The sequence below is a fragment of the Pseudorca crassidens genome, chromosome 3, assembly GCF_039906515.1.
Source record: "Pseudorca crassidens isolate mPseCra1 chromosome 3, mPseCra1.hap1, whole genome shotgun sequence".
NCBI classification, from domain to species: domain Eukaryota; kingdom Metazoa; phylum Chordata; class Mammalia; order Artiodactyla; family Delphinidae; genus Pseudorca; species Pseudorca crassidens.
This window is the reverse complement of record NC_090298.1, coordinates 147,430,746-147,443,852: the sequence shown is the minus strand read 5'-3', so window position 1 is coordinate 147,443,852 and position 13,107 is coordinate 147,430,746. Positions and strand designations below refer to the sequence as shown.

At 43.0% G+C, this 13,107-nt stretch overlaps 1 protein-coding gene across 1 annotated transcript in view; it reads left to right on the top strand.

Annotated features, from left to right (window-relative positions):
* DOCK2 (dedicator of cytokinesis 2) overlaps window positions 1-13,107 on the top strand; it is a 405,630-nt gene that overhangs the window by 141,360 nt on the left and 251,163 nt on the right. The window contains exon 26 of the mRNA XM_067732884.1: window positions 9,728-9,876. Coding sequence (XP_067588985.1) covers window positions 9,728-9,876 — 149 coding nt within the window. The remainder of the gene's footprint in view (window positions 1-9,727; window positions 9,877-13,107) is intronic.

The following is a 13,107-nucleotide window of genomic DNA, read 5'->3' as shown; positions in this document are numbered from 1 at the left end:
ACTATCAGAGAAATGTTGATGGGAGTCTTTTCATTACTTGCTAGTTGAGGCAGTGAAATGGGCTTCATGACTAGATCCTAACTTGATAAACCCTAAAATGAGTCTCTCCAGCATTCAAAATGCATATGCTTACACATCTATATAGCACATTTAAACCCATCAGCAAGTTCGATTCTGCCTCTGAACTGTAACCCAAGTCTGTCCATTTTCCTTTGTCTCTCCTGCTACAAACTAATCAAGTTTTTATCTCCTTTCCCCTTCACTGTTATAGTAAGGAGGCAGGATAGTTTAGTAGATGTGAAAATGGGCTCTGAGATCACATTTTCTATGTTTAAATCCCAGCTCTGCCACTTACTAGCTGTGTAATCTTAGGCGAGTTACTGAATCTCTCTGAGTTTTAGTTTCCTCATCCATAAAATAGGTACAATGATAGACTTCTTCAAAGAGAGACTGCCTGGTAGAGAGTAAGGGCTCAATAACCATTAGACTTCTTTTTCCCCTCTATGAAAAGCCTCCTCAGTCTTCTCCTACCTTCCTCTCTAGACCCACCCCCTACCCTCTATTAAAAATACAAAAACAAAACATCTTTATCTCCACCCAGTAATCAAACTCCTTACCATGGGCCACAGGGCCTGATGAGACCTGGCCCCGGCCAAACTCTCATATTATGCTTCCCATTTCCTATAATCTGGCCACACTTATTTCCACGTGATTCCTCCAACATGTTGAGCAAATTTCTACCCCGGGGCCTTCACATGCTGTTTCCTCTGCTTGGAATGGCCTTCCCTGAGATCTTTCTAGGCTGTTCCCTTCTCACCCTCAGGTCTCAGCTCCAGTTCTCCGTCTCAGAAGCCTTCTTAACTGCCCCACATGGAACAGTCTTCCCTGCACCTCCAGACTCTCTTTCCCAGGTTACCCAGTTAATTGTCTTGCTGGGAGCTATTGGCATTTGTTGTAATAGCATCAACTTTCAGCGCTCTTCCCATGTCTCCTGTAATCGTGATCATTTTTGTGTACAAGAGCTCCAGGAGGACTCTCTCTCCCAATAGCCAGCCCCTGCCTTCTCTGGCTGCCCTCAGGCAGCAGGGCCTGCTTTGCCTGGACACTGAGAGCACCTGAAGTGCCCGGGACCACCCATCCCCAAGGTCTAAATACTCCAGCTGCTTCACCCCTGTGGCCCACACTGTCCCCAGAGCTCCCCTTCTGTGAGACTTGAAGGCTACCTGGTCTCCTTCCCTTCATGGTCCCACTTCCCTACTCCCCTTCCAGTGTTTTCTGGAACACCTCCTTATTTAATACACCTTCACCCAAACCTCATCTCAGAGTTTGCTTCTGGAAGATCCAACCTAAGACAATTATTATCTTCTTAAATTGTTTCTGATATCCCACTAGAACAGGATATCCATGAGAATAGTGCCTGTTACAATAATTATGTCTATATATGTTTAAGGATATAAACATATGCATATAGACTATCAGAACTTACAAATTATATTTATAACCAGTGTGACATTTTTGGACATAACCACACTCCCATCACTGTGTAAATTCCAACAATTATACATCAGTCTACTCTTCCTGCCATCACTATGCTTCTGAATGGCAAACACTAACTTGTTATAGGGGTTCGCTTGTAGGTTTAGTGCAATATCATGCTTTATGTTAAATATAAAGGATATATGGCAAAAGCAATAGCTCGGTTTGGACTTTAAGTGGGTGTCTAGTATAAAGTTCTGAACGTATGTTTCTTCTTTAGGATTTACTGCCTAATTATATTTTCACCCCTGTAAGATACCTGAAGAGAAAGTTTGCAGTTGCTGAGTTCTGAAATCTCTAAATAGGCTATGTTTGTTGAGCTGGGGAGACATATTCTGGCCCTCAGGGTTCGTAAAGTGGAGATGTATGTCATGGCTGAGGCAGGCTGGAGGGGGAGTGAGGAGTGATTCTGACATTGTACTTAGGCGTGTTTCTGGGAAGGTAAGGAGAGTGAGTCACGAGGAGCTGCTGAAGAATGCGCGGGGGCACAACAGTGGTAGGGTTGTAAAAGGCTTGTAACCTGATCTGGAGTATGAGGTTTGTGGGTAGTTACTGATTTCCCAGTGGGTGGAATTACTTTCCTTCATGAGGCGCTGGCTGGAGGAAGGCGGTTGTGAGAACAAACTGCTATCAGATTAGAGCTGTGTGTGGCGGTCCTCCTTCGTGGCTAGCTGATGGAACCAAGTGGCCTCTGGCATCTGCAGATGCTCCCCCTACCAAACAGAAGGAAAGCGGCCGAGCAGAGCAGCGCTGGCCCTGCTCAGCTTTGCCTGGGGAGAATGTTGGGTTTCAGTTAGGGGTCTTCCCTGCTTGCCAAAAGGCTGGGGGTGGGCAGTGTGGGAGAGCAGGGCAAACCTTGGCCATCACAAGTTCCTCACTCTTCTCCAGGAGGGTTGCGCGGAGCTGAATTCGCCTTTCAGTCAATAGGAACTTGACCAAAGCAGAACGACTTTCACTTTAAAGCCTGTGAAAAATCGAACAAGATTGAGGAGTCCATTAACCCATGCTGGTGATAACGTAAGGGGCTGGCTGTGAGTGGAGTGAAATTCCAAGCGAAGGCTGCCACAGGCAGGCTTAGAAATGGGGTAACCACACTGAGGACATGACTGAGGCCCTGACACACACACCTTGTGGGTTTAACCTTTCTCCCCACAGTAAGAGAGGGATTCCCAAACGTTCTCAAGTGTCTCTGTTCTGCTGGTGGAGCCAGGATGTACCTGGGATGGAAGATCAGCAGACATTTCCCTAGTGGGGCCATAAGGTGCCAGTCTCGTCTTCATATGTTTCATGAGTGATTCTTTTGGCTCTACCTCCCTTCACCTCAGCTCCAGGGAGGAGAGGCAATGCCTTCTTTCTATGGGCATTGCTTTGTATCCAGAGTCCTCTGCAGACCCTCCCTCAGTTCTGGGATGAGGTGCATGCAGATTACTGTAGGACTGGTACTGAACTGGTGCCTCTCAAAAAACCACGGGGGATGTTGGTGTACACCAGCTACTGGAGACGGTTTGGATTTAGAATGTGGAGCAGTTACACCTTTTGTCCTCAGCTTTGGACCTCAGCTTCATTTCTGGGATGTTAATGAGAACCTTACTGTTCGTCCTGTTACCTAGACGATAGCCACGTAATGTGGGAAATGGAATGAATAGATGAAATTCTAGTCTGGATACTACAGGAGCACAGAACAGGGTCACCCAAGTCAGAGTTGGGGTGTCAGGAACATTGTCCTAGGGGATTTGGCAACTAAGGTAAGACCTAGGAGGCAGGGAGGAGTTAGTCAGGTGAAGATGGGTGGGATAAGTACATTCTGGACAAAGAAAATAGCATGCAAAAACTCAGAAGCAGGAGAGGAGAGGCTATGGTGGAGTGATGCAGGAGGTGGAGGGTGGAGAGGTAAGGAAGGGCCTGCCCACTAAGGGCCTTCAGCTATGCCAGAGCCGCGGTCAAACTCACCCCTGGGAGACTACTGAAGCCCTTCAAGGAGGGAAGTCCCGTGGTCAGGTTTGGGTTTGGGGAAATTTCCTGCTGCTGAGATTGGAAGTGGGAGATCAGTTTGGGAAACTTGGAACAGAGGATGCAGGAAGTTGGCTTGGGGGTGAGATGGGTTTGACTTCCTGATGGAGAAGATGTTGGGGATAGAGAGAGGGAGAAATCAAGTCTGCTTGGCTGACTGTGTGCCCGAGGGTGTCTTTGCTCAGAGTGAGCAAAGAAGGAGCAGGTTTGTGGGGAAGACAGCAAGTCCAGGTGTAGTTCTTAGGAGTGTTTTCCTCTGGGGCTGCAGTTATGGCTGAGATCACAGATATATCTGTGGCCTGATGCACCTCAAGATGGTTTTCCAACGTGGACAAAGGATACATTTTGATCTTTCCATGGAGCTGATACTGGGGAGAAGGAGGTGACGAAAAGGACCATCTTATTTGAAGTATACCTGAGTCGTGAAATTATTGCAAAAGCATATCACACTTCAAGAGAGCTGTGAATCCAGGCAGTGGCATCTTCTGCCATAGGATAAAAGTTTCTCTGAAAAGGAAGACTCCAGAGCCCAGAAACACTGCATTTTCCTCTCTGCAGGTCGCTTTGACAAAAGAAAACTCCTTTCTATGGAAACACAGAGTTGAGTAGCTCTGCGGGTTCCTAAGTTCCTGGTCTGAATTACAGTTTGGACTTGTCATCGCTTGTTGGCCGATCTCCAGGCTTTGTGGGGCTCAGTTACCCAGGCTCTGTTTGCAGGTCTCTCACGCTCATTGCCTCTACCTATAAAGATTGATTTAAGGCTCTGCAATATTTATCTTTTAACCGTTTCTGTTTGTTTGCTTGACATTCAAGCCACAGTTTAGAAATGCTGCTTCCTGAAGCTTTACAGACTAATGTAATTTCACAGCTCCAATTACAAATGAGAAAAATTATTTCATTTCAAAACAGAGGAGCCAGACGTTTCTGAGAAATCATGGTTAACGAGAAGACAGAGTACTTTCTGCAAAACAGGCTATGTTATTAATGGCTTCCTCAGCTCAAATCCCTCTGACTCTCAGCACGAAGAGCCCTCGTCCTGTGGGGATGCTGGTTTTGATCACCTGTAAAGTCGGTGACTTTCAGATTGATAAACCACGGCTTCTGCTGCGGCCTGGTCTGTAGCTCCCGCGACCTCAGTGGTCTGTAAACAATGCAGACATGTCCACTGTCTTTCCACCTAGCAAATACATCCTTCCTCCTGCCACTTCCTTTGGACCTCTGTTTTATGGATCATAGAGTTTTGGATGGGGATTTAATGAATCATTCCGTTTAACCCTTCATCTGATACTTTGAATACCTCTTCATTATCCCTGCCCAGAGACAGCTACCTACTGCTTAAATATTTCTAGGGATGGAGAACTCACTATTAGACTTTTCCATGAGAATCTACTAATTTAGCTCGATTTTAAGTAGAATGTAAAGTCCGGTGACTTCTCAAGGAGATCTTCATTAATATCTAAAATCTTCCAACGGGCCTTTTCCCTTGCACCCACGTCTTTGTAATAAGATCTAACTGAAGTATCTCAACTAGAACACCAACAGAATGAGCTTTTTAGGAAAAACCTGGCCTTTACTATTCTATAGCTCTGTTATATGGCCACTGACAGGTTGCCACTCCCAGGAGGTAGAGGCACCAGGGTTTTTCTTGTCTACTTAAGTCTGCCTCTTATCTCTGTTGGCTCTGCTGCTGTGATGGGCAAGCAGCCCCTGGTTACATTCCCTCCCATCCCAGAATAGTGACTGGCACTTAGGGAGCCTTCAATAAATGTAGTAGACCGACTGACTAAATGAATGAATGAGTTAATTAACTGCCTCAGTAGATGAACCCTTTGTCTACCTTTACAAACCTCCTCTCTGCAGGTCCTGGTGATCCCATTTACAGATGGAGAGGTTTTAAGTGATTTTTAATCTTGGATCACAAAAGCCTATTGCTCTAGGCTTTAAAACATTGTCTTACTATGCTTTAAACTCAAGACCAACTTTCTTTAAGGTCTTATCAAATCTTTAGCTTCAACAGAGAACAAGAATGTTGTATCAGAGGCTAGGAGTCTAGCGGGGTAGAACCCAGCACTTTTATTCTCATTTGCCATCACCTGGACTACTGCAGTGGCATATACACTGGTCTCTGTCTGCTCTTTGGTCTTTTCTTCCTGCAGCTGCCCTACATGCTACAATGACATGAATCACCTTAAAAAAACATCTTTTGAAGTCTCCCTTTGCCCAGAGAACTATGGAAGAACAAGATTTTTGTTGTGTTTTAAATTTCCTTTATTAGAATCTTTTTAATTTTACTAGCAAAAATTAACTTTTCAGAGAGGAAGACTTTATAATTCTTACCTAACTTAAGTGAAGGCACAGTTCTTATCTTCTGATGGGGTTTAATTATGACAACATCAGTGAAGGGAGTTAAGTTTCATGAAGTTGGTGAGGTCATTCATCTCCCAAAGACAAAGAGTTTACAACTTCAAATGAACTCACCTAGTTTTTCCTACAACAAGCATTTTTACACATACAGTTTCCTCTAACAAACAAAAAGTTTCAAAGTTACAAGTTAACATCTTTTAGAAGATAACTTTTAAAACAAACTTCTGCATGAAATTTGCAGGAAATTTCTTTACCCCTTTTAATAAACAGACCTGGACAAAATTTCAACGGACTAAGTATAGATTTAACTTAAATGTTATGGTAATTGGTATGTAAATATTATCCAGTCTTTTTTCTTCTCTCTCTAAACAAAGGGTAATGGCTAACTCAGCACCTTGTATTCTCAGAAGTCCTTAGGCCAACCATTTCTTGAGTCCAAACAAAGTACCATTAATCCGTGGCCCATGATTCCATCTATAACATTAAGCAAAGCTGAATCAAAATTTTTGTTGCCTGTAATTTTCTGTTTCCATAGAACTATAATCTTACACCACCCATTGCATTTAAGAATTTTCCTTTTCAATGTTATCTCCTGTTATTCTACTTCCAAGAGACTATTCTACTTACCCAGGTCCATGTACTCTATTTTTATTTTTATTAAAATTTTATTTTATTTTATTTTATTATTGAAGTGTAGTTGATTTACAATGTTGTGTTCATTTCTGCTATACAGCAGAGTGACTCAGTTATACACATATATACATTCTATTTTTAATATATTCTTTTCTCTTATGGTGTATCACAAGATATTGAATATAGTTTCCTGGGCTGTACAGTAGGACCTTGTTGTTTATCCATCCTATATATAATTGTTTACCTCTGCTAATCCCAAACTCCCACCCCATCCCTCCCCCACCCTCCTCCCCCTTGGCAACAACAAGTCTGTTCTCCATGTCTGTGAGTCTGTTTCTGTTTCATAGTTAGGTTCATCTGTGCCATATTTTAGATTCCACATATAAGTGATATCATGTGGTATTTGTCTTTCTCTTTCTGACTTACTTCACTTAGTATGATAATCTCTAGTTGCATCTATGTTGCTGCAAATGGCATTATTTTATTCTTTTTTTATGGCTGAGTAATATTCCACCATTGTATACGTTGCTACATCTTGGTCCATGAACTCTAAATCACTCTCTGTTCTCTAAATCCCCACTCTCCTGATGGCAATATTATTTACTCATCAGTGACCATCTCAAATGATACCTCTTCCATTCACTCCATCAAGATTTACTGAGTAGCTACCATGATCCAGGTACTGTGTTGGGCATCTGAGATTTAGTCTGGCTGTCATGAAGCTTACACTTTGGTTGGATGAATGGACATTAATTATACTAATTAGAATTTAATTACAAACTGACATTAGTGCTCTGAGACAAGGGACGCAATTCTATCAGAGCCTATAAAGTCTTCTATGAACCTTCCAACCATAGATCATTTCTCTCTTCTGAAGCCCTCATGATATTTTATGACTCTACAAGTCTGAATTCTTTGGTTGTGAGTGACATACACCTAGTCTGATAAATTTAACCGAAAATAAATGTATTTGGATGATAGGGAGCAGTTTAAGAATCAGAGGAAAAGCTGGGGAACCAGTCTTCAGAGAGGGGAGATTCAGAATAGCCCTGAGAGAGGAAGCAGCGAGCCTCCCCAGGGCACTTCTGTGCAGACAGATGAGCTCCAGGAAAGATACTACCCTTTGTCTAGTGATGATGAGCACAGGCTCTGCAGTCAGACTGGATCCACCACTTACTAGCTCTGTACACTTGGGCATGTCCCTTTGTTTCCTCATCAGCAAAACGGGAGAAATAACAGTATCTACCTCCTAGACTCATTGGGAAGATTGAAGTAGTTCATGCAAGAAACTTCAAACAGTGCCTGGCACATTGTAAGCGCTCAATATGTTAGCAATGTCAGCAGTAACTGTTATTAAAGTTCCCTTAAGGTGCAGATCAAGAAGTTATCCTAATTAGGGTCAGGTACCCAACCCTGGTCCAGAGGAGGGCAGGGAGCCTTATGACAGTATCCCTAGGTTTATATCCCATAGCAGGGTGGCTCACCAGGGTGAAACCAGGGTGCTGTGCCAGAGCAGGTATAGATGCTAGGCTGACAGAACAAGAGCTGATGTCTGATTCTTCCCACCGGTATCTTATTCTGTCTTCTGCCATTGCTCTTTGTTCTGTTGCTGATCACCTCTGTCGTATTTTAAATATCTACCGGGTGAGAACCATATATTATCTCTGTACTTCCAGAAATACAGTGCCTTCCACATCAAAGATGTTCAGCACCTACTTGTTGTATTGAATTAAAATAAAATTGGCATATATGATTCACATGTCAGCTCTAGAAGCATCTAGGTAGGGATGGCTTGAAATTTGGGGGGATGTTTTTGATCTCTCAAGGTTTGCCATTTTTAATAGAAATATAGAAAGAATGCTGTGTAGGATTTCAGAAACTTCCGGGTATTTCCTGAGACAGCAAAGCCAAGAGAGTTACCCATCTTTGCAAAGGTATTAATTTATTTAAAATGAAAGTCATGGTGTATAAGGGTGCAAGTGAAAAGTTGTTCATTTTTGTACTGTTTATGCCAGTGAAAAATGTCCATCAATAGGGGTATGACTAAATGAACAAATATGTCCATAATAGAGAATACTATAAAACAGCTATAAATAATTAACGTTGATCCTTCTATGTAATAACATAGAAGGTGCTCCAAAAAATATCGGTGAATGAAAACAATCAAGGTACAGAACAATATGTGCAGTATAGTCCCCTTTTATAAAAAGGCAACAGGGCTTCCCTGGTGGCGCAGTGGTTGAGAGTCCGCCTGCCGATGCAGGGGACACGGGTTCATGCCCCGGTCCGGGAAGATTCCACATGCCACAGAGCACCTAGGCCCGTGAGCTATGGCCACTGAGCCTGCACGTCTGGAGCCTGTGCTCCGCAACAGGAGAGGCCACAAAAAAAAAAAAAAAGGAAGAAAGAAAAGACAACAAAACCAAAATGACACTAAATGTTCTTGTACTGATAACGTACATATGTAAAACATATAAGAAGATCTTGAAAGATGATCATCACAGTGCGATATGTTTTACTTAAATGAAAAGCCAAATCAAAATGATACTACATATTTTATACTGGTATACAAACACACATACATACATTTTTATATGCACATACACATACATCTATATAGAATAGAATAACTGGTTGGTTGCCTCTAGGGAGTAGGGGTTGTGGGAGGGGCCAGAACTGTGAATAATGTTCTAAGGAAATCTTACCCTAATTTTTAAAAAAACTTATTTATTTTTGGCTGCACTGGGTCTTTGTTGCTGCACGTGGGCTTTCTCTAGTTGTGGCAAGTGGGGGCTACTCTTGGTTGTGGTTCGCGGGCTTCTCTTGTTGCGGAGCACGGGCTCTAGGCGTGCGGGCCTCAGCAGTTGTGGCACATGGGCTCAGTAGTTGTGGCTCACGGGCTCTAGAGCACGGGCTCAGTTGTTGTGGCGCACAGGCTTAGTTGCTCTGCGGCATGTGGGATCTTCCCGGCCCAGGGCTTGAACCCGTGTCCCCTGCATTGGCAGGTGGACTCTTAACCACTGCGCCACCAGGGAAGTCCCTTAACCTAATTTCTAATATTTGCATTTTTTACAAGAAGAAGATATTCATGAATTATTTATTTAATGAAATGTTATCTAAAAAATAAAGAAAAGAAGCTAAAAAACGAGGAAGCTCAGATGCCTCTGAACTGCCTTCATTCCAGAATGCCGGGACATTTTGCTTCCTGTCATCACCAAGGAACTGAAGGAGCTGCTGGAGCAGAAGGATGAGATGCAGCACCAGGTCCAGGAGAAGAAGTACTGTGTCGAGTTACTCAACAGCATTTTGGAGGTCCTCAGCTGTCAGGATGCGGTGAGTCATCGTGATGTTGTAGACGTCCTGGACTCAGACTAGGGCTGAGTTAAGTTCTAAAATATTGATGCTGATGAATAGCATTCGAAGTCTAAAGATCAAAAGTCAATGGCTTTCTCAATGGGCCTACTTTTCCAGTGACTAATTCCCTGGCTGTGAAAGACAGCTTGGGGACTAGAGTTAAGCGTGTAGCATTTTGTCACCATATTTCTTGTTGGACAGGCTTTCTCAGGGTGTAGGTATGGACATACTGCAGACTTTTTAGATTGCCTGTCCATTTACTAAAGCCCTGGTTTGCAGGGATGAGGGTAGGAAAGTTTTTCTATGTCTACATAGCCAAGAAGACCCCACTTACCTGCTTTCTTGGCTGATTTTCCTTGGTTTTGTTTCTCCAGTTACCTCCTGCAGTGGTGAAACGGTTAAGACTCTTTCTGGATGAGCAGATTGCTCATGCCTAGACCCTTGAGATAGGTTGAGGCGTTAAGTGATGATAGAGAGATGGCTGTGGCAGTGAAGCCAACTATTGGTTAATATTGGTCAACATCATTCAGAGATTAGGTAGGAATGAGACCAAAAGGAAAGTCTCAGTGGGAGTAAGTAGAGGGCTTCCAAAGGGCAGAGTCTGCAGAAGATAATGAGGGAGACGGAGTGGTGATAATGGTAAAGACTGAGAGGCAGTGATTAAACACAGGACTACAATTCTTGAGACTTGGAAGACAGAGATAAACGTTCTTGATTTGACTCAGGTTCCTTTTGCAGCCTTACCTTGTCCTTGAATAATGTCCAGGAATATCTGTCCTTATGTGGGCTGGTTTCAGAGGACTGGGTAGACCCAAACAACCAATAAATCTAAGTATTTGTGTGACCATTCTCTCCATCCCCTCTCCTCCCTAGAAAATCCTCAGAGAAGGGCTTTCTGGATGAACGGTGTCTATGATTGACTGTATTAGAAAACTCTGCAAAACAATATTTTTTTTTCCTGCTCATATCCCACAGTCAACCATTATTATCAATTTCCCTGTATGTCTCTCTCCTGTCTTGTCCTTTCCACTCTCACCATCCTAATTTTTTCTTCTCTCATTTCTAGGTAAGTGAGATACATAGCTAGCTTCATTTGTTCATTCATTCATTCATTTGTACATATGATGTGCCAAGTATGTGCCAGGCATTGGGTACACAAAGGCATGTATTTTTTCTTAAGAAAATACTTGTAAACATATAAATAAGCAATTGCAATATAATATAATGACTAAAATCTAGATGCATACTAGGGGTACTGGAACTACAAAAAGACTGTGTGTGTGTGTGTGTGTGTGTGTGTGTGTGTGTGTAAGCATTTTTGTCAAGGAAGCCTTCACAAGAGAAGTGAAGCTTCAGCTGGGTGTTCAAGAGTGAATAGTTAATGATCACAACTGCTACTTAATTTGCTGTTTTCTAGACATTGTGTTAAATGCAATCCAAGCCTTCTTTCTGCTCACCCTGATCACTGCTAAGGATTACCATTCCCATTTTATAGATGAAAACCTGAAATTCACAGACTTAAAAGTTCAAGGCCAAACAGCAAATAAATTGTAGGGTGAAAATCGAAACCCAGGTTGGTCCAACTCCAAAGTCTGCATAATCGTAGGCACTGGGGATATAAAAGCATGGTCTTTTCCCTCTCATTTTTTCCTATCCTCATCCTTTTTTGGGGGAGAGGGAGTATAATGCCCCAAAGCTTGGATATCTAAAATTCACTCTGTGAGAATGTCATGGTGATGGTGTTATTTTCATAAGCATGTTCACTAGCCAGCTATTGAACTGGTTCCACTCTTTGTTATTCTATCTTTAAAAAAAATTTAAGGGAATGTTTGATCTTACTCTCACAGTGTAAAAACATGATGGTTGGCCTATTATTTCTCCAGAAACTTCCCAAAGAATGTTGCCTCTTCTTGTTGAAAAGAATTTAGTGTTTCTTACATTTTAGTAGTGCTCACGTCCGTTTTCATGGGGAAAAAAATCCTAGATGCTTGGGACTACACTAGTGGACCCTGGTTTGAGGAACAGACTTATAATGTGTTCTGCCAATTTCCTAATTTGGGTAGAGGGATGGCCCCAGTACACAGTTTATTTGTTAAGCAGCGATGCTAGGCTCTGCCTGTCCCATGGGAGTGGCCCCCTAGAATTCTATGCTGGCAGGTTGTCATCACTTTGCACATTGGGTGACACCAGACACTGGTGAGAAGAGGCTGCTCTCTCACACACCCTGAATACTTGGGACTTCAAAGCCAAGAAGCCAAGGCTCTGAGCTCCCCTTGGTGGATTGTGGCAGCTGGACTTGAGGCGTGTGGGTGGTGCGGTGTCACTCCTCACTGCCTCCGAGCGCACTGCTTTTATAGTGACTTCTGAACGTGGGGACTAGCCCGCCTCTTTCCCAGGATGAGCAACTGTCTTTGCTGATGAGTTGTTAAATACTGTTATTACCGTTGGGTTTGGTACAATGTTGGTACAGTGTGTGAGCTTCACATCTAACTTCTCCAGCTCATGAAGATGGAAATCTCTCCTCTTCTCAAAAGCTTTTTCTTTCGCGAAGAAGATTCATTCAGCAACCACTATAACTTTGAGTTAAACCAGAAATCAGAAGTTGCAAAGTGTCTAATCTAAATCTCTCTTATTCTAGTATATGGCAACTGTCAACTCTGCCTACACATTACATCACCCAAGGAGCCTTTTTAAAAGTAGCTGTTGCTAAGTTCCAGTCCTAGTGGTTGTGATTTACTTGCCTGGGGTTGGCCAGGGCATCGCAATAACATGTTCACCAGGTGATGATAATAGGCAGGGTGGAGGACCACAGTTCTAGTGCAAAAGGTCTTAAACATGATAGTACATCCCAGTGACCTGGAGGAGCTGTTAAAACAGGTTTCCGATCATTAGGTTTGGAGGATGGGGCCTGATCATTTATTTATTTATGTATTTATATTTTAAAAAATATTTATTTATTTAGGCTACACCGGGTCTTATCTGCGGCACGTGGGATATTTGTTGCAGCATGTGGGCCTCTTAGTTGTGGCATGAGGACTCTTAGTTGCGGCATGCGTGTGGGATCTAGTTCCCCAACTAGAGATCTAACCCGGGCCCCCTGTATTGGGAGCACAGAGTCTTACCCTCGGGACCACCAGGGAAGTCCCCTGATCATTTATTTTTCTAACAAGTGCCCAGATGATGTGGATACTGCTGGTCCAGGGATACACT